The 20141-nt window shown below is 43.0% G+C and overlaps 1 protein-coding gene and 1 pseudogene across 1 annotated transcript; one reads left to right on the top strand and one right to left on the bottom strand.

Annotated features, from left to right (window-relative positions):
* The first annotated feature begins 12480 nt into the window (after positions 1–12480).
* LOC127300175 (jasmonate-induced oxygenase 4-like) lies at positions 12481–15099 on the top strand (annotated as a pseudogene).
* Positions 15100–15206: 107 nt separating this feature from the next.
* Positions 15207–19826, bottom strand: LOC127300174 (fatty acid desaturase DES3). Its single transcript, XM_051330261.2, has 8 exons — positions 19388–19826; positions 19158–19247; positions 17870–17936; positions 16794–16886; positions 16501–16686; positions 16319–16396; positions 15821–15958; positions 15207–15708 (listed from the first exon to the last, which is right to left on the bottom strand). The coding sequence occupies exons 1-8, from the start codon at positions 19687–19689 to the stop codon at positions 15508–15510; spliced, it is 1155 nt and encodes a 384-aa protein (XP_051186221.1). The 5' UTR covers positions 19690–19826; the 3' UTR covers positions 15207–15507.
* Between the last annotated feature and the right edge of the window lie 315 nt (positions 19827–20141).

Raw genomic sequence — 20141 nt, 5'->3', positions numbered from 1 at the left:
AGTTGACTACGATAAGATTAGATCTTCCATAGCAATGCTTATAGTCTATGTGGATTATTCTAGTAATCACTACATATTTCTTTTATGAGATATGCTAGTAGGATGGCAAAATACATTACTTAACAGAAGTGTGTATTAAAGGTGTATACAAGATACAACAAATTGTTTTGCTAGTCCGTGGAATACTAGATAGATATACGAACTTCAATTGATGAAGTGAGTATTACGGAATTGGAATCTTCACCGGATGAAATAGTCAAAGAGTTTTTGATTTCATTAGAGATGATGAAGAGGCTTGCATTTGCAAGAAATTAAGTGGGAGCGCTGAGACATATTTATAAAACTTATGTAGATGACATATAGTTGGTTATAAATGATGTAATTATATACTTGATTTAAAAGGTTTCATTGAGAAATTAACTTCAATGAAAGGATATGGACTGAAACATATCTAGTGTCAAGATCTATGAAGATAGATTGAAACACAAAATAAGTTTAAGTCAAAGTACATAGAATGGATATTGAAATAGTTCAATATAGAAATATTAAGAAAATGTTCTTGTCATGTGAAGTTTTAACAAGACTTGAGTGTATCTGACACTCAATGAGTAAAAACACATGAGTGATTATAGATCACGGATAATATGTACACAATCAGATGTACTGTGCTCTAAAAACTGTTATGAGCATGTACCAGAATGATTCATGTGATGATCATTGAAAAACAGTAAGAACCGAGGATATATATATATATATATATATATAGTTTTGTATGGAGAAATAACAAAACAAATCGCTGTAAGGTGTTGCACCGATATTGGTTTTGTCACATATAAAATATAATTTCAATCTCAAATTTGACTAAGTGTTGTTTAAAAGGTAGCACAATGAGTTAGAAGTTGTCTATGTTAGATTTAGAAGAGTTCTAAATATTGTGACGGATTCTACAAACGAAAGGCAGAGTATGTTATTGTTTTGACAATGACTGAGGATGTTAAGTCAAGAAGTTCTTTGAGAACTTGGTGTAGTTCCGATAGTGTCAGAACTTTGAAGCTATATTGTGTGTGACAATATTAGTGACATATTTCAGACCGCGGAATTAAGGTTCCACCAGAAGACAAAACATATTTAATGCCAACTCATTTGGAAATGAGTTATGCGTTGAGACGCAAATGAATTACAAAATACATACGGTTCTGAGCATGTCAGATCCGTTGACTAAAGCTCTCCCTAGGACAAAGCATGACCAACACCAGAATGCCATGGGTGTTAGGTATATTACAATGTAATCTAGATTATTGACTCTAGTGCAAGTGGGAGACTGAAGGAGATATGCCCTAGAGGCAATAATAAAGTGGTTATTATTTATATCTTTATGTTTATGATAAATGTTTATATGTCATGCTATAATTGTATTAACTGAAACATTAGTACATGTGTGATATGTAAACAACAAAGAGTCCCTAGTATGCCTCTTAACTAGCTTGTTGATTAATGGATGATTAGTTTCATAATCATGAACATTGGATGTTATTAATAACAATGTTATATCATTGAATGAATGATGTAATGGACACACCCAATTAAGCGTAGCATAAGATCACGTCATTAAGTTATTTGCTATAAGCTTTCGATACATAGTTACCTAGTCCTTATGACCATGAGATCATGTAAATCACTTATACCGGAAAGGTACTTTGATTACATCAAACGCCACTGCGTAAATGGGTGGTTATAAAGGTGGGATTAAGTATCCGGAAAGTATGAGTTGAGGCATATGGATCAATAGTGGGATTTGTCCATCCCGATGACGGATAGATATACTCTGGGCCCTCTCGGTGGAATGTCATCTAATGTCTTGCAAGCATATGAATAAGTTCATAAGAGACCACATACCACGATACGAGTAAAGAGTACTTGTCAGGAGACGAGGTTGAACAAGGTATAGAGTGATACCGAAGATCAAACCTCGGACAAGTAAAATATCGCGTGACAAAGGGAATTGGTATCGTATGTGAATGGTTCATTCGATCACTAAAGTCAACGTTGAATATGTGGGAGCCATTATGGATCTCCAGATCCCGCTATTGGTTATTGGCCGGAGTGAGTACTCAACCATGTCCGCATAGTTCACGAACCGTAGGGTGACACACTTAAAGTTAGATGTTGAAATGGTAGAACTTGAATATGGAATGGAGTTCGAATATTTGTTCAGAGTCCCGGATGAGATCCCGGACATCACGAGGAGTTCCGGAATGGTCCGGAGAATAAGATTCATATATAGGATGTCATTTTATGTGAATTAAAATGATCCGAAAGGTTCTATGGAAGGTTCTAGAAGGTTCTAGAAAAGTCCGGAAGAAACCACCAAGGAAGGTGGAGTCCCGGAGGGACTCCACCTCCATGGCCGGCCAAACCCTAGAGGGGGAGGAGTCCCAAGTGGACTCCCCCTATGGGGCCGGCCACCCCCCCACATGGAAGGGGGGAATCCCACCCCAAGTGGGATTCCCACCTTGGGTAGGTTTCCCTATCACATGGAAGGTTTTGGGTTCGGGTCTTATTCGGAGACTTGTAGTCCAACACTTGGGGCTTCCACCTATATAATGAGGGGCCAAGGGGAGGGGGCCGGCCACCCAAGAACCACAAGGTGGCCGCACCCCTATAGTGGCCGGCGCCCCCTCTCCCCAAACCCTAGCGGCCTCTCTCCTCCACCGCATCCCGCATGCTTAGCGAAGCTTCGCCGGATTTCTCCACCACCACCGACACCACGCCGTCGTGCTGTCGGATTCAAGAGGAGCTACTACTTCCGCTGCCCGCTGGAACTGGGAGGTGGACGTCGTCTTCATCAACAACCGAACGTGTGACCGAGTACGGAGGTGTGATACGTCTCCGACGTATCGATAATTTCTTATGTTCCATGCCACATTATTGATGTAATCTACATGTTTTATGCACACTTTATGTCATATTCGTGCATTTTCTGGAACTAACCTATTAACAAGATGCCGAAGTGCCGATTCTTTGTTTTCTGCTGTTTTTGGTTTCAGAAATCCTAGTAAGGAAATATTCTCGGAATTGGACGAAATCAACGCCCAGGGGCCTATTTTGCCACGAAGCTTCCAGAAGTCCGAAGACGAAACGAAGTGGGGCCACAGGGTGCCCAAACCCTAGGGCGGCGCGGCCCCCCCCCTTGGCCGCGCCGGCCTATGGTGTGGGGCCCCTGTGCCCCCTCCTGACTTGCCCTTCCGCCTACTTAAAGCCTCTGTGACGAAACCCCCAGTACCGAGAGCCACGATATGGAAAACCTTCCAGAGACGCCGCCAACGCCGATCCCATCTCGGGGGATCCAGGAGATAGCCTCCGGCACCCTGCCGGAGAGGGGAATCATCTCCCGGAGGACTCTACGCCGCCATGGTCGCCTCCGGAGTGATGTGTGAGTAGTCTACCCCTGGACTATGGGTCCATAGCAGTAGCTAGATGGTTGTCTTCTCCCCATTGTGCTATCATTGTCGGATCTTGTGAGCTGCCTAACATGATCAAGATCATCTATCTGTAATTCTATATGTTGCGTTTGTTGGGATCCGATGAATAGAGAATACTTGTTATGTTGATTATCAAAGTTATATCTATGTGTTGTTTATGATCTTGCATGCTTTCCGTTACTAGTAGATGCTCTGGCCAAGTAGATGCTTGTAACTCCAAGAGGGAGTATTTATGCTCGATAGTGGGTTCATGCCTGCATTGACACCTGGGAAAGTGATGTAAAGTTCTAAGGTTGTGTTGTGCTGTTGCCACTAGGGATAAAACATTGATGCTATGTCTAAGGATGTAGTTGTTGATTACATTACGCACCATACTTAATGCAATTGTATCTGTTGCTTTGCAACTTAATACCTGGAGGGGTTCGGATGATAACCTGAAGGTGGACTTTTTAGGCATAGATGCAGTTGGATGGCGGTCTATGTACTTTGTCGTAATGCCCAATTAAATCTCACTATACTCATCATGATATGTATGTGCATGGTCATGCCCTCTTTATTTGTCAATTGCCCAACTGTAATTTGTTCACCCAACATGCTGTTTATCTTATGGGAGAGACACCTCTAGTGAACTGTGGACCCCGGTCCAATTCTCTTTACTGAAATACAATCTCTGCACATCTTTGTTTCTTGTTTTCTGCAAACAATCATCTTCCACACAATACGGTTAATCCTTTGTTACAGCAAGCCGGTCAGATTGACAACCTCACTGTTTCGTTGGGACAAAGTACTTTGGTTGTGTTGTGCAGGTTCCACGTTGGCGCCGGAATCCCTGGTGTTGCGCCGCACTACATCCCGCCGCCATCAACCTTCAACGTGCTTCTTGGCTCCTCCTGGTTCGATAAACCTTGGTTTCTTTCTGAGGGAAAACTTGCTGCTGTGCGCATCATACCTTCCTCTTGGGGTTCCCAACGAACATGTGAGTTACACGCCATCAAGCTAAATTTCTGGCGCCGTTGCCGGGGAGATCACCTCTGAATATGTTAATTTTTATTGTGCACTAACCCTCTAATGAGTTGTTTCGAGTTTGGTGTGGAGGAAGTTTTCAAGGATCAAGAGAGGAGTATGATGCAACATGATCAAGGAGAGTGAAAGCTCTAAGCTTGGGGATGCCCCGGTGGTTCACCCCTGCATATATCAAGAAGACTCAAGCGTCTAAGCTTGGGGATGCCCAAGGCATCCCCTTCTTCATCGACAACATTATCAGGTTCCTCCCCTGAAACTATATTTTTATTCCATCACATCTTATGTGCTTTGCTTGGAGCGTCGGTTTGTTTTTGTTTTTTGTTTTGTTTGAATAAAATGGATCCTAGCATTCACTTTATGGGAGAGAGACACGCTCCGCTGTAGCATATGGACAAGTATGTCCTTAGTTTCTACTCATAGTATTCATGGCGAAGTTTCTCCTTCGTTAAATTGTTATATGGTTGGAATTGGAAAATGATACATGTAGTAATTGCTATTAATGTCTTGGGTAATGTGATACTTGGCAATTGTTGTGCTCATGATTAAGCTCTTGCATCATATGCTTTGCACCCATTAATGAAGAAATACATAGAGCATGCTAAAATTTGGTTTGCATATTTGGTTTCTCTAAGGTCTAGATAATTTCTAGTATTGAGTTTGAACAACAAGGAAGACGGTGTAGAGTCTTATAATGTTTTCAATATGTCTTTTATGTGAGTTTTGCTGCACCGGTTCATCCTTGTGTTTGTTTCAAATAAGCCTTGCTAGCCTAAACCTTGTATCGAGAGGGAATACTTCTCATGCATCCAAAATACTTGAGCCAACCACTATGCCATTTGTGTCCACCATACCTACCTACTACATGGTATTTTCCGCCATTCCAAAGTAAATTGCTTGAGTGCTACCTTTAAAATTCCATCATTCACCTTTGCAATATATAGCTCATGGGACAAATAGCTTTAAAACTATTGTGGTATTGAATATGTAATTATGCACTTTATCTCTTATTAAGTTGCTTGTTGTGCGATAACCATGTTTACTGGGGATGCCATCAACTATTCATTGTTGAATTTCATGTGAGTTGCTATGCATGTTCGTCTTGTCTGAAGTAAGAGCGATCTACCACCCTATGGTTAAGCATGCATATTGTTAGAGAAGAACATTGGGCCGCTAACTAAAGCCATGATCCATGGTGGAAGTTTCAGTTTTGGACATATATCCTCAATCTCAAATGAGAAAATTATTAATTGTTGTTACATGCTTATGCATAAAAGAGGAGTCCATTATCTGTTGTCTATGTTGTCCCGGTATGGATGTCTAAGTTGAAGAATAATCAATAGCGAGAAATCCAATGCGAGCTTTCTCCTTAGACCTTTGTACAGGCGGCATAGAGGTACCCCTTTGTGACACTTGGTCAAAACATGTGCATTGTGATGATCCGGTAGTCCAAGCTAATTAGGACAAGGTGCGGGCACTATTAGTACACTATGCATGAGGCTTGCAACTTGTAAGATATAATTTACATGATACATATGCTTTATTACTACCGTTGACAAAATTGTTTCATGTTTTCAAAATCAAAACTCTAGCACAAATATAGCAATCGATGCTTTTCCTCTATGGAGGACAATTCTTTTACTTTCAACGTTGAGTCAGTTCACCTATTTCTCTCCACCTCAAGAAGCAAACACTTGTGTGAACTGTGCATTGATTCCTACATATTTGCTTATTGCACTTATTATATTACTCTATGTTGACAATATCCATGAGATATACATGTTATGAGTTGAAAGCAACCGCTGAAACTTAATCTTCTTTTGTGTTGCTTCAATACCTTTACTTTGAATTATTGCTTTATGAGTTAACTCTTATGCAAGACTTATTGATGCTTGTCTTGAAGTGCTATTCATGAAAGGTCTTTGCTTTATGATTCACTTGTTTACTCATGTCATATACATTGTTTTGATCGCTGCATTCACTACATATGCTTTACAAATAGTATGATCAAGATTATGATGGCATGTCACTCCAGAAATTATCTGTGTTATCGTTTTACCTGCTCGGGACGAGCAGAACTAAGCTTGGGGATGCTGATACGTCTCCGACGTATCGTTAATTTCTTATGTTCCATGCCACTTTATTGTTGTGATGTACATGTTTTATGCACACTTTTTGTCATTTTCGTGCTTTTTCTGGAACTAACCTATTAACAAGATGCCGAAGTGCCGATTGTCGTTTTATTGTTTTTGGTTTCAGTAAATCCTAGTAAGGAAATATTCTCGAATTGGACGAAATCAACGCCCAGGGGCCTATTTTGCCACGAAGCTTCCAGAAGTCCGAAGACGAAACGAAGTGGGGCCACAGGGTGCCCAAACCCTAGGGCGGCGCCCCCCCCCCCCCCCTTGGCCGCACCGGCCTATGGTGTGGGGCCCCTGTGCCCCCTCCTGACTTGCCCTTCCGCCTACTTAAAGCCTCCGTGACGAAACCCCCAGTACCGAGAGCCACGATACGGAAAACCTTCCAGAGACGCCGCCAACGCCGATCCCATCTCGGGGGATCCAGGAGATCGCCTCCGGCACCCTGCCGGAGAGGGGAATCATCTCCCGGAGGACTCTACGCCGCCATGTCGCCTCCGGAGTGATGTGTGAGTAGTCTACCCCTGGACTATGGGTCCATAGCAGTAGCTAGATGGTTGTCTTCTCCCCATTGTGCTATCATTGTCGGATCTTGTGAGCTGCCTAACATGATCAAGATCATCTATCTGTAATTCTATATGTTGCGTTTGTTGGGATCCGATGAATAGAGAATACTTGTTATGTTGATTATCAAAGTTATATCTATGTGTTGTTTATGATCTTGCATGCTTTCCGTTACTAGTAGATGCTCTGGCCAAGTAGATGCTTGTAACTCCAAGAGGGAGTATTTATGCTCGATAGTGGGTTCATGCCTGCATTGACACCTGGGACAGTGACAGACTGTTCTAAGGTTGTGTTGTGCTGTTGCCACTAGGGATAAAACATTGATGCTATGTCTAAGGATGTAGTTGTTGATTACATTACGCACCATACTTAATGCAATTGTCTGTTGCTTTGCAACTTAATACTGGAGGGGGTTCGGATGATAACCTGAAGGTGGACTTTTTAGGCATAGATGCAGTTGGATGGCGGTCTATGTACTTTGTCGTAATGCCCAATTAAATCTCACTATACTCATCATGATATGTATGTGCATGGTCATGCCCTCTTTATTTATCAATTGCTCAACTGTAATTTGTTCACCCAACATGCTGTTTATCTTATGGGAGAGACACCTCTAGTGAACTGTGGACCCCAGTCCAATTCTCTTTACTGAAATACAATCTACTGCAATATTGTTTTACTGTTTTCTGCAAACAATCATCTTCCACACAATACGGTTAATCCTTTGTTACAGCAAGCCGGTGAGATTGACAACCTCACTGTTTCGTTGGGACAAAGTACTTTGGTTGTGTTGTGCAGGTTCCACGTTGGCGCCGGAATCCCTGGTGTTGCGCCGCACTACATCCCGCCGCCATCAACCTTCAACGTGCTTCTTGGCTCCTCCTGGTTCGATAAACCTTGGCTTCTTTCTGAGGGAAAACTTGCTGCTGTGCGCATCATATCTTCCTCTTGGGGTTCCCAACGAACGTGTGAGTTACACGCCATCAAGGTGCTGCCCGTTCGTGGCGCCGGAGGGATCGTGATCAAGATCTTCTACGCGCTTTTGCAAGCGGCAAGTGAACGTCTACCGCAGCAACAAGAGCCTCATCTTGTAGACTTTGGAATCTCTTCAAGGGTGAGACTCGATAATCCCCTCGTTGCTACCGTCTTCTAGATTGCATCTTGGCTTGGATTGCGTGTTCGCGGTAGGAAAATTTTTGTTTTCTATGCAACGTTATCATACAATTTATATTTATATGTTTGGTAGTAGTGAGACTTTCCTCTTGTGTACACAATGAAATTTTATTAAGTGAAAGAAGACGTTCAAATACTTTGTCATGTGCACTACGAAACATAATCTAATGAAAGTCGAACTTTCTCAGCCAAACTATCAATTTAGATTAAAATAATAATGCATCCAATGCTTAATCATTCCTCATTTCAAACTCTTAATACCTTCGTTTAATGTGAGGTTTCCAATCATATAAAAGTAGCATTCCAACTAGTACTAGTGTAACATATTTAAGGTTTCAAGTTAACTATCATATAGAGATAAGAATCTTATTCTCAGTTCTCACTACATACTCGAGAATCACCTTAACTTTTGTTCGTCGATTTTCTTAGAAATCACTCTAGAACTAGTTCATCTGACTAAGAACTTGGATCACATTAATTCATTCACACAACATGGTTTTATGGCAGAATTCTATGACTAAGGCATAGGCGATGTTTGAACATCTCTTTTCTTTCATTCAACCATTGTTGTAATATGGTGAGCATCTCAATGTTCCACCTAGTTATGCAAGCTAGAACTTCTTATTTGCTTGTCATATTCTAAACTTTTTCAGAATCACATCTAGGACGGTAATTCTGACTTAACGTTTATTGAACACATTGATCTATCACGATAGACCTCTTTTAATGTTCCAATGCTTGATCTTTCGATCTTCTTGTGTTCCGAGTCCATGTGTACACATGCTAGGCTCGCCAATTTAATCCTAGTGTATTTGCAATGCAATGTGGATTACTCCCACCGTATGCCAACACCGATATGTATGACATCCGGTTGTCACGGCCTACCTCATAACGGAGAACTTTCTTGGTGGTGCACACTATAGGAAGAACACTTTTATTGGTATTAAATGCGGGGATCATCTTACTTAACTCTCTCGATGTTTAACTTAACACTAACAACTAAACAAGATGTGTTTGCGGTATGTACATCAAATGTATTAGGTGACATGTTATGGGTGATTCATTTACGAAACTAGATCTCCATCGTGTGATGTGGCATGGCACCCACTTTGTGGCGCCACAAGTTGGTCGACCATCATGGTGATGGGCTATCACTACAACTTAGCAACAAGTAGTAGAATACTTCTTTACACTATGACCATAGCGTGTTACAAGTCCCCCTTGCAACATAAAGTTAGACATCTCTACTTTATTGTTTGCAATTTTTACATGGTTGTTAGGGATTTCGTGAAAAGAATCGTTCATACCTATGAACATGCAACCACAGCACCGATTAGAAGTATTCTCACAAGAACAAGAAAATTTACACTGCCACTTTTTTTGTGTTGAAAAAAAGAGAGAAATGTCTACTACTAGTAATCTAGGAGGTCCAAACTAGAACTCATACAGTATGAAAACAAATAGGCCACATGAGCCCTGCTTGCTTCAAAAAAAAATTTTGAGTGGGCCCTGCCTGCTTCAAGAAGGCCTGATTTGGACTGAATTGGCCCAGCGGGCTTTAGTGGTAGCCCGACACCACAACTCCAGCGCAGCCGATTGTGCTGCGCGGCCTGAGCCAGTGCTATGAGCTCCCAAGCCCCAAATTTACATTCATAAAGGATGCTCAAGAACGTCAGATTTTCTTAACTTGCTTTTCATTTGAGTATGTTTGATATGGATGGTGATGGGACTGATTATACGATACGACCACAGAGTTCGGCGGCAATGGTCGCGGAGGCCAAGGGGTCCGCGCGGCCCTGCTGGGTACTCGGATTAGGAGCGGGAGTCCGGCGAGGGCAAGGGCAAGCGGAGAGGACCACCTGTGGGCGCGACCTGGGCGGCTGGCGGCGTAGCCCGGCGCCGCAGCGAAGGTGGATCGACGGCCGGGACGATCTCCCCTGTCTTCTCAAGCATTTGCTTCTGAATTATTGTTATTACACACTGCACACTGGTTAGTCATTGTCTGATTCTGAATGCTGATTGCTTGCTCGCTCCTCCATGTCAACTCAAATTGCTACTAAAAGGAAGGGAAGCCTGCTGTTGCTGTTGCTGCTGGGTGTGGCGACTGACTAAAAATACAACATGTGCTGGATTGATTTGCTGGTCTACCTGACGTGCCGCTACCGCATATAGCATTTGTCTACTCCATATTGACATGTGGGCATTGACTAGTACTTAATGAAGGTCACTGTCATCCTAGTCGCCCTGCCATTTTTGCCACGGCCGGCCTGTGACCTGCTCCTTAATTCGTGACCGTTCGCAACCTCATTGGTTCAGACGTTTAGTGGCTGATAAGGTCGCTCCTATCTTTGTTTTAGATCAAGAATAATGGTGCACGGTTCTTCCTCTCTATCTGGCTAGAAATGCCTGGCAATCAAGATACTGCTCTGAATATGTTTATCCTTCTTCTTTCAGTTGCTTTGCTCGACTATGGTGTACACCTTTGATATTGATGTTAACGAAATCGTATCATTGGACGATTTGCTTGACTTTCATTGCAGCACATGTACATTGAGTTTTCTTAATTTACACTGTCTATTCTATCCATCCTACTACGGGAGCTAGCTGTTATCGTCTTACCTGACTCTCTATACCGATAATCTACAGTATGATTTTTCTTATTTTCTCTCATAACTATGCATATGTCTTACGATCTTGCATATCCATAACTCACAGCATTAACCTAGCTGCATGGTGTAGCCTGCCTTTCTAAGTGTATGCTTCTGCATACTGCTTGCTGCATGTGTGGTCACCGTTGTCGTAGTAGCTTGTTTGTTGCTAGAAGGAACTTGCTATTGCACTCTGTCCACACTCTAGATACATCAACCCATGACATGTTGTTTTACTGCAACATGTGTTTGATTGATTTGCTGGTATAGCTGACACATACTCTTGCTCGGTCATGCTTATTGACTAGTTGATCCTGCTGACATTTAGTTACCTGCAAACTATACCCCCCTGCCAGACACCTCATAGATCTATTGATAGAGGTGTGGCAGGTCCCTACATACTGCACGCAAGCACGGGGAGCTTGCTCCTATATACGCCGTTTACATCAGCAATGAGATATTCGTGCATGGTGCCAACCAAACCTTCTAGCTAATTGCAATTTTGAGTGTATATGTCAGGCAATCTCGATATAATGTACATAATTAATTTTATATCGATGAGATGATGTTATCCAGAACAAAATCATTTGCCGATTTGTTTGACTTTCATTTCAGCACATGCATATTGTGCTTTGTTCCCTTGTCAAATCCTTGCATGGGCCTGGGGGAGCCAAGTGCATTCTCGTGTTTTGCTGGACTCTCAATGTTCCAAAAGATTGTACATATTTAGTTTACAGTCAAGTAGATCAATCCTACTCTATTATTTCTTCACTATGAAGTGATACATGCTCAGAAGTCAGATGCGTACATGATCTGCAAAAATATGTTAATGCACGGGAATCTATTTCATCAAATAAACACATGTGTTTCTGTTTCAGGAAAAAAATATTGTCAAGGTCAGCAATATATAGTGCTCTGCTGGGGTAAATATTATTCAGAGCTCAGCAATATTTAATTTTAAAATGCATTTGTTCTTCCTTGCAATCAAATCTATCACTATCAATCAATATGTGTTGTTCTTTTGTTTTGACTATGTGCAAACGTTATGAAATGTTCAAATCATCACATGTCTATATTGATATCAAGTTGAAGAAATCCTACAACATTTTTATAGTTTATTTTCTTAAAGCACTGGCCATGGAAAAAAATCTCTTAGGACTACAAATACAAATTTCTTAATAATATCAGTGTGGACAGTTCTCGTTAACAAGTGTAGCATTGATGTGGATTAACTCATATTTAGGTTCAGAAAGTTTATAACTTAACATTATATCATCTAAAAATCAGGTCTACGATGCCAAACTCTAACAGTGCAGCTGAATGGAACAAAATGCACTCTTAACTCTTTGCAAGTTCATGTCTTGATCTACTATGCTTGTTAACTTGCTGAAATAACATTGTATTACCACCATTCTTACATTGATGTCTCATAATATTAATCGTGTACTTACGTACCATACATTCATTGCTTCTAGAAATCATGGAATAAGATGCAAATGAATGTTGCTATTAATTGGTTTCCTCACCCATCAGATTTGTTATCCCATTAACAACTAGCATTTATGAGACTGTATCCAAAAATATAGCTACGATCTTATTTACTCAAACGATAAAGAAGTCATATCTTATATCTGGGCATAATTAATATTGCCAAATCCGTGTATGTATCCTACCATTAATTGCACTAAATGCATTGTGGCCTTCTTTTCTTCTCTATATATACACACACACGCATACCCTCTTCTCATAGCCAAACCAAGACCTATCACTCCCAACATGGCAAGTAGCAATCCGCTTGAATGGCCAGAAGCCGTTGTACCAGTGCAAACTCTTTCTGGCTCTGGTATGAGCACCGTGCCACGACAGTACATCAAGCCTCCATCTGAGCGTCCTAGTGGTAGCACAAATGATCCTAATCTTAAAATCCCAGTTATCGATCTTGCTAGCTTCTCTAATGCTCCTGACCATCACCAAGCAATGCTAGAAATAGTAGCCGATGCATGTAAGGACTGGGGTTTCTTCCAGGTAGTAAACCATGATGTGGACATGGAAGTTGTGAAGAGGATGAGAGGTGCATGGAGGGAGTTCTTTGCCCTCCCCATGGAAGAGAAGAAGGTATATGCAAACTTACCAGTAACATATGAGGGGTATGGGAGCCGCCTTGGAGTTGAGAAAGAGGCAATCTTGGACTGGAATGACTATTACTTCCTCAATCTCTTCCCAAGTGATATCAGGAATCTTGACAAGTGGCCAAAGATTCCTACTGACCTGAGGTTGGTAGATCTATATCAGCTTAATTATTTATGTATTTTTCAATTTATCATCGTTCTTTATTTTTCTTGCAGTTTAGGGAGAGAAGGTTTCATTTATATGTTTTGTTACATACTTCTCAAATTAATTTGTCCATATTTAATTTTGTTTTGGTATTTATGCAGGGAAACCACTGAGAAATATGCATGCCAATTGATAAGTCTCTGTCAAGTCTTGCTCAAGGCTGTGTCCAGTAGCTTAGGATTGGAGGAGGACTACCTCCTTAGTGCTTTTGGTGGCACTGATGGCATCTCGGCTACCATGCGCGCAAACTACTACCCTAGATGCCCACAGCCTGAGCTCACTCTTGGTATCTCGGCTCACTCTGACCCTGGTGGTATTACCTTGCTCCTCGCTGATGATAATGTCGAGGGGACACAGGTACGCAAGGGAGACTCATGGGTCACTGTGCAACCAGTTCCTGGTTCCTTCCTCGTGAACGTTGGAGATCAGATTCAGGTGATCACTGTGGCCTAGTTACTTTTTCTTTTTTGGATCAATCTGATGCAATATATATCTTCAATATCTTGTCTATAGTAGTAACGCTCTCATGACATCCAGCCACTAAATTTGCTCATGAAGCTAACGTGTGAAATTAATTCCGTTTTGTTTGCATCTACAAGGAATTCAGCAGGACCATATACAGTGTGTTCTTGGCTTCTTGCAAAGATGTTAAATACAATAATTATTAGTTCATATAGTATGAAGCTAAATCTACGCATGCAGCTGATGAGTTCGTTTTTAGTTGTTGCAACATCAGCTTTTTAATGTTGTGTCATAATCCTTTGATCTTGTACTAGTGATAAAAGAAGATAAATGGAATTGTCCTCAACCTTCTTCATCTATCTAGCTTGCACACGTTTTCTGAAGTTTGAACTTACACATCTGAACTATTGAACTGCTTCACTGATACTAGTATGCTAGATGCGACCCTAGCCAGGTGCACTTAGTTTTGTTTGCTGGCAATTGGCATGCACGATGTGCACATAGGCAGCACAAGATGTCACTCACACACACAGTAGCATGCCATGCAGTTAGCAGAAGTAGCTACGTCCAGACATGTGAAGAAGATGATGACATGGACGCATGCATTTATCGCATAGAGAAGCTGAATGAGAGAGACAACAAAGACTAGTAGAACTGCTTGACTTTAAGCTTCTAAAATATCTTGGTTGCGTGAATGTGATTTTTCAGATCCTGAGCAACGGGCGGTACAGGAGTGTGGAGCACCGTGCGCTGGCCAACACTCTGATGAGGACCGCCACACCATCGCCTTCTTCTGCAACCCTCGTGGAGACCTCCCCATCGCCCCGGCAAGCGAGCTCGTCCACCCGGAGTCACCGGCGCTGTACCAGAAGGCCGTCACTTTCAATGACTATCGCAAGTACATACGCACCAAGGGTCCTAGCGGCAGGATGCAGATCCAGTCCATCAACAGCACCATGCAGCCAGAGCCTGCAGCTTGATCCATCTCTGCACCCTGCATAGATGCATCTGTATCAACAGCATTTTATTCTGTTAGGTCGCCAGTGTCAGACATGGGCATCATCCATGTAATCTGTTTCTGGGATTTGGAACTTTGTCTTACGTGGCTTTCATTTTACACAAATGCTCCTCAAGTATATTTTATCCATGCATCATTTGGAACAGTATCAACATCATTTCAATCTGTTAGGTTGCCAGTGAGCAGATCATCATCCGTGTAGTTTGTTTCAGTGATTTGGAACCCTGATATATATTAGTATGTGTTTCATTGTGTTCGAATGTTCGTCGTGTATATCCAATGATAACCTGTTACCAGTAAGATCAGGCGAAACTGTTACTTGAACAGACAACGGGCGCTAATTGGAAGTTCAGAGTAAGATCACAGGTTCCAGAATATCAATTTAGATAATGATTAATCAATTTGTTACATAGTTCCACATGCAAAACTTGTAAAAACTGAAACAACATCTGCTAGTTACAACCACAATTGGAGAATGCTAACTCTAACCAATGATCTGAATCTCGTGATGAACCAATCAACGCTTCCTGTTGGTTGCAGAGCTCCATGCTTTGATTTCAGCAGGAAGCCATTTCTACTTATTCTCAGCAGGCTATGATATCTCTCTCTATATATCACTATCAGGCATTCTTCCTTCAACAGTAGTAACTTCAGTTTCAGTCTTTTCATCACTTGTGCTTGTCAGTGCCGGTCCAGTTGTCGCCGCTCAAGCTGGGGTCAGTTTGGTAGAAGACGACATCTCCCACGTCACTGACGAAGTGATCAACTCTTAAGCTCTTGAGGAGGACGCTGGCAAGATGAACTGGAAGCGGACCTGACTTCTCAGGCACCCGGTAGTATCTACCCAATACTGGGCTCGCCGCCTTGGTCTGTTTTTTTTTCACAGGACAAGGTGAAATTTGCAATTTTAGCATTCAGAAGCAGTAGTGAAATCAGTAACTGCGCATATGTATTCAACAGAGTAGGTAGTCTCGAACTTACCGCCTCTACTAGGTGGTAGTGAGGTATTTGGGGGAAGAGGTGGTGGATGACATGGGTGCCAATGTCATGGTGGATGTTGTTGATCCACCCGTAGTCCCGGTCCACGGTCGTCAGACCACCACGGAGGTAGCTCCATTCCTGTAACAGTCATTGCAGAGAGTTAGTTGTTGGCAACATGAACATTAAACAGTAGAGAAATGGTAAGACCATAGCAGTGCAATTCGATTAAGGCAACAAAAATGTTCAATTAAGGCAACAAAAAGAGTGCGGCCAGCAATTTTATGTACTCCAGTTAAGGTTTTCTTCTAGTGGATATAACTATAACAGTAGCAAAGGTGTTAGAAAACTGAGATAATTCTGTTTCCTGCAACTGTGCCATTCCTATGAAATGTCAAGTAGAAACTGAAGGACAGGCAGACTGCACGCAAGTCATGAACAATGTACAGATGATGTCTTTCCCTCACTTGCAATGAAATCAATACAGGAAGCAAAAAGTACCTCGCCACGGTACCACGGGAGGTCCTCATGACCATGGTGGTGAAGATAGGTCACCAAATCAAGCCACATCACAAACACCTGTTTCAAAGATGTCGCTACTTGAGTTAGTTGTTCAATGCAAGTTGCTTAGAAGCAAGTGCAACAAAACAGTTAAGAGTTGCAGATTATGTATGGTTGCTTACAACATATGGAACCCCGTACAGCTTGAGCACTGGTACTGGGCCGAACACGCACGCCATGCCGATGAGCAGCCCGATCATCGTGAACCAGCAGGTGGTGGAGATGATCACGTCAAGCCTCTCCTTGGGAGTGAACAGACCGCTGCTCGGGTTGAAGTGCGAGCCGGTCTTGCCAGGGCTTCTGTACCACTGGAACATCCAATCATCCAACGGAGATTCAGTTCAGTTTTCAGTTGGAAATGCACTAGAGATGCAGATCCATAGTGTACAACCGCATAACAAGAAGATTGTCTTACGAGGTAGACAGGGAAAGCCAGAAGCGGGAATGGTACTGAGAAGCGTAGTTTCTTGGTCCGTGCTTCCAGTTTCTGGTACAGCCTCTCGGTGATCTGCACGATTCAGTTGCACATCAGTTAAAGCATATAGAACCAAATTACAGTTGATCCCAAACGGTTTTCAACCAAATTACAGTTCTGATTGCAGTCTACACTTGATTTCAAGGGTGACTGTTCTGTCAAATGGTGCACATGACATGTCGTAGGCAGCTAGACAAAAAGGCAAAGATTCGATGCGCATCTTTTGATCTGTGGTGATTAGTTTTCATTAGCACTTTAGTAGGAGATCTGTGAGTCATCTAATTAGAATTGTGGACTTGTGGGTGCCGTCCACAGCTGATGCAAAGGACAAGAACAGATTATGCTTTGATTCTGAAAAGGGCAAGGGCCGACCTACATGACAACCAAGATGCCGTAAAAAAGGAATATATGCACCACGAAATGCTCAGCTGAGCCAAGATTCGATGCGCATCTTATGACTCTGCTTGTTAGCTTCGTATAGTATAATCTTTCCCTAACAAAAATCTCAGCTTAGCGGCAGATCTGATCACGTGAACAGACATTGAGACATGGATAGATCTACTAGCTGCCGCCGCTGCTGCTAGTTGTGTTTGGCATTATTACGTACGGACTGGACGGACCACATCTCTCTTGTTTGTTGGATCTTAAATCATATAGACTCCTTTTGCTGCTGCTGCCGCGCAACATGTCAACATGTGGCGCCTCTGCAACCGCTGAAAAAGCAGGCAGGTGCATTGTTTCTTCCTTTTTTTTTCCTAGTAGTACAAGTGCTAGCTATTGCCTCGATAATGCTTCATGCAGCCAGTTGCAAAGTTTGTTTAAATTTACTCAAATCTGCCAAACAAAGGTATAGGAATATGACCCCTCAAGAAAATATCTGCCCACATATCGAGCTGCTCTGAATTTTCTTCCTTTTTTTAGGGAGCAAAGCTCCCCTGAATTTGTAGTGACAGAGACATGCTGGGAAAATAAAAAAATATATGTGCATGTAGGCTGCAGTGTATGGTAGTGCTAACCGGGTGCCATGACTCGTCCTTTTCGATGTGGCCATGGTTCTGATGGTGCGTCCTGTGGCTGATCCTCCTGCACACAGATCAGTTGGTCAGATTCAGATCGGGTTATGAAAGTTAATCGGTGTCAGATTGGTGCTACTCCATGTAAATTAGTAAACCAAATACTATATACTGCAAAAGCAATTCAGATTGCTGCTACTCCATGTAAATTAGTAAACCAAATACAATATACTGCAAAAGCAATTCAGATGCTCATGCTATGGTGTACTCAGATGCTCATGCTCTGATGTGCTACTACAGAACATGCGCCCATCTTGGTTTGCGATTTTCGATGGACGTGGAAGACTGTGCAGCACTGTCAGCTAGCATAGTAAACAACTCAAGCTGCTGTCGGCAGTGATTCAATCAAACTGGCTGGGTTTTCTTCCTTTTTAATGAAATATATCAGCTTTTTCCAAGAGAAATTCTCTGTTCTCACGCGTTAGCCGATTGCATGGGTGTGCAGTACTGAAAATCTGAAACAGACATGCCTCACAGGCAACAACTGTTCTTGCAGTACATGTAAGGGTACATAAATAAAAACTCCAAAAGAACAGCAATCACAAGGGAAGATAGAAAACCAAGCCAGCCTTTGTGTACGTGGTCTTTTCGCTTCAGCAAGTTTGTGTTGCCCTTTGGGTTCTCTCGAATAACAAACTATTCAGGTGCAAGGTGCAGATTCTCCACCTCTAGGGGATTTTTTCTCAACAAAAAGATGCCAACTATTTTTTCCTACAGGTTACTAATACTGAGAATTCGCATTGGGCTCTGAACGAATAATATTGTTTAAATACTACTACGTACAGTACTAGTATTTAAACAGATCAAGCTGTTGTCGGCAGTGATTCGATCAAACTTTCTTGGTTTCCTTTTTAATGAAGCATCAGCTATTTCCAAGAGAAATTCCCTGTTCTCACCCATGTACTAGTAGTCAGCAGTACGTAGCCAATTGCATGGGTGTGCAGTACTGAAGCAGACACGCCTCACAGGCAACAACAGTTCTTGCCAACAAGGAAAGATACAAAACCAAACCATACTCTTGTGTTTTCTATTCACCCTTGCTTTGTCAGGTTTGTATTGCCCTCTGGGTTCTTTCGGCAAAAAAAAGTTTCACTATTCAGGTGCAAGGTGAGACCTCTAGGCGATTTCCACAGCGAAAAGATGCAAACTTTTTTCTTACAGGTTAATAGTACAGCAAATTTGCACTGGGCACTCAGCGAACAGTATTAAATGCATGTGCAGAATTGTTTACCAGCCATTGTAGGGGACGAGGATGAAGGTGTGCAGCAGGTGGCCGACGACGCTGTTGAGCGTGCCGCTGTCGGAGAAGCTCCCGTGGCCACTGCAATAATCAGAGCAAGACGAGCCGGACGTATCAGACGAGCGTATGTACATACATACATGCGGCGTATCTGTACGCGTATACAAATGTGGCACGCACGCACGCCGTACGCATCGATCTCGTTCTGTTGGGAAACGTACCAGTCGTGGCCGAGGACGAAGAGCGCCCAGAACATGGTGCCCTGGACGGCCCAGTAGAGCGGCCACACGGCCGTGCTGTCGACCCACCAGGCGGCGGCGGCGAGGGCCGCGACGACGACGACGTCGCGCGCGACGTAGGAGAGGGAGCGGAGTGGGCTCTTGCGCCAGCAGTGGGCTGGCACGGCGGCGCGCACGTCGCCGATGCGGAAAGGCGGCGGCTTGGCGGCGTCGAAGTCGGAGCGGTGGTCCTCGGTGGCCTTGCAGCTGGCCTCCTGCTGCTGCCTCATTGCCGCCGCGGCCATGGCTGGGATGGATCTGCGTGGGTGGGTGGTAGGGGAAGGCAATGGGATGGGAGGGAGAGAGATTCGGGGTAGGGGGAGGGAGCCTGGCTTGGGTGGCCGGGGATGCGCCTCCTCCTCCTCTCCTCCTCTCGTCTCGGCTCAATGGAGGGATGATGGGTGGGGGGCGGGCCTTCTATTTATAAACCGTTTGGTTAATTACCATTACTGTTCACAACCTGCGAGCAAGCTCTACTGCTGCCAGTAAACCAGACTGGAGAGAGTGAATTGGGCGGGCACGTGCGCCTGCGACGAGCTGCAGAGTTTGCCGCCCATCCCACGCTTTCTGGGACCGTTTCTGCCTTTTCCCCCATGAATTCGTGAAGCTGGAAAAATGGCTAGTACTAGGAAAAAAAGACAAACCTAGTCATAAAAGAACCATGAAAGGAGAAGGAGAAAAGAAGGTACAAAACCGT

The sequence above is a fragment of the Lolium perenne genome, chromosome 5, assembly GCF_019359855.2.
Source record: "Lolium perenne isolate Kyuss_39 chromosome 5, Kyuss_2.0, whole genome shotgun sequence".
Lineage (NCBI taxonomy): Eukaryota > Viridiplantae > Streptophyta > Magnoliopsida > Poales > Poaceae > Lolium > Lolium perenne.
This window is presented reverse-complemented; position numbering and strand designations above follow the sequence as displayed.

Excerpts from the sequence above, each read along its gene's own strand:
- LOC127300174 (XM_051330261.2), bottom strand. The coding sequence starts at position 19,689 with ATGGCCGCGGCGGCAATGAGGCAGCAGCAGGAGGCCAGCTGCAAGGCC. Across the intron at positions 15,959-16,318 it reads TCCCGTGGTACCGTGGCGAG|GAATGGAGCTACCTCCGTGG; the intron begins GTACTTTTTGCT and ends TGACTGTTACAG. Across the intron at positions 15,709-15,820 it reads ACTACCACCTAGTAGAGGCG|ACCAAGGCGGCGAGCCCAGT; the intron begins GTAAGTTCGAGA and ends AAAAAAAAACAG.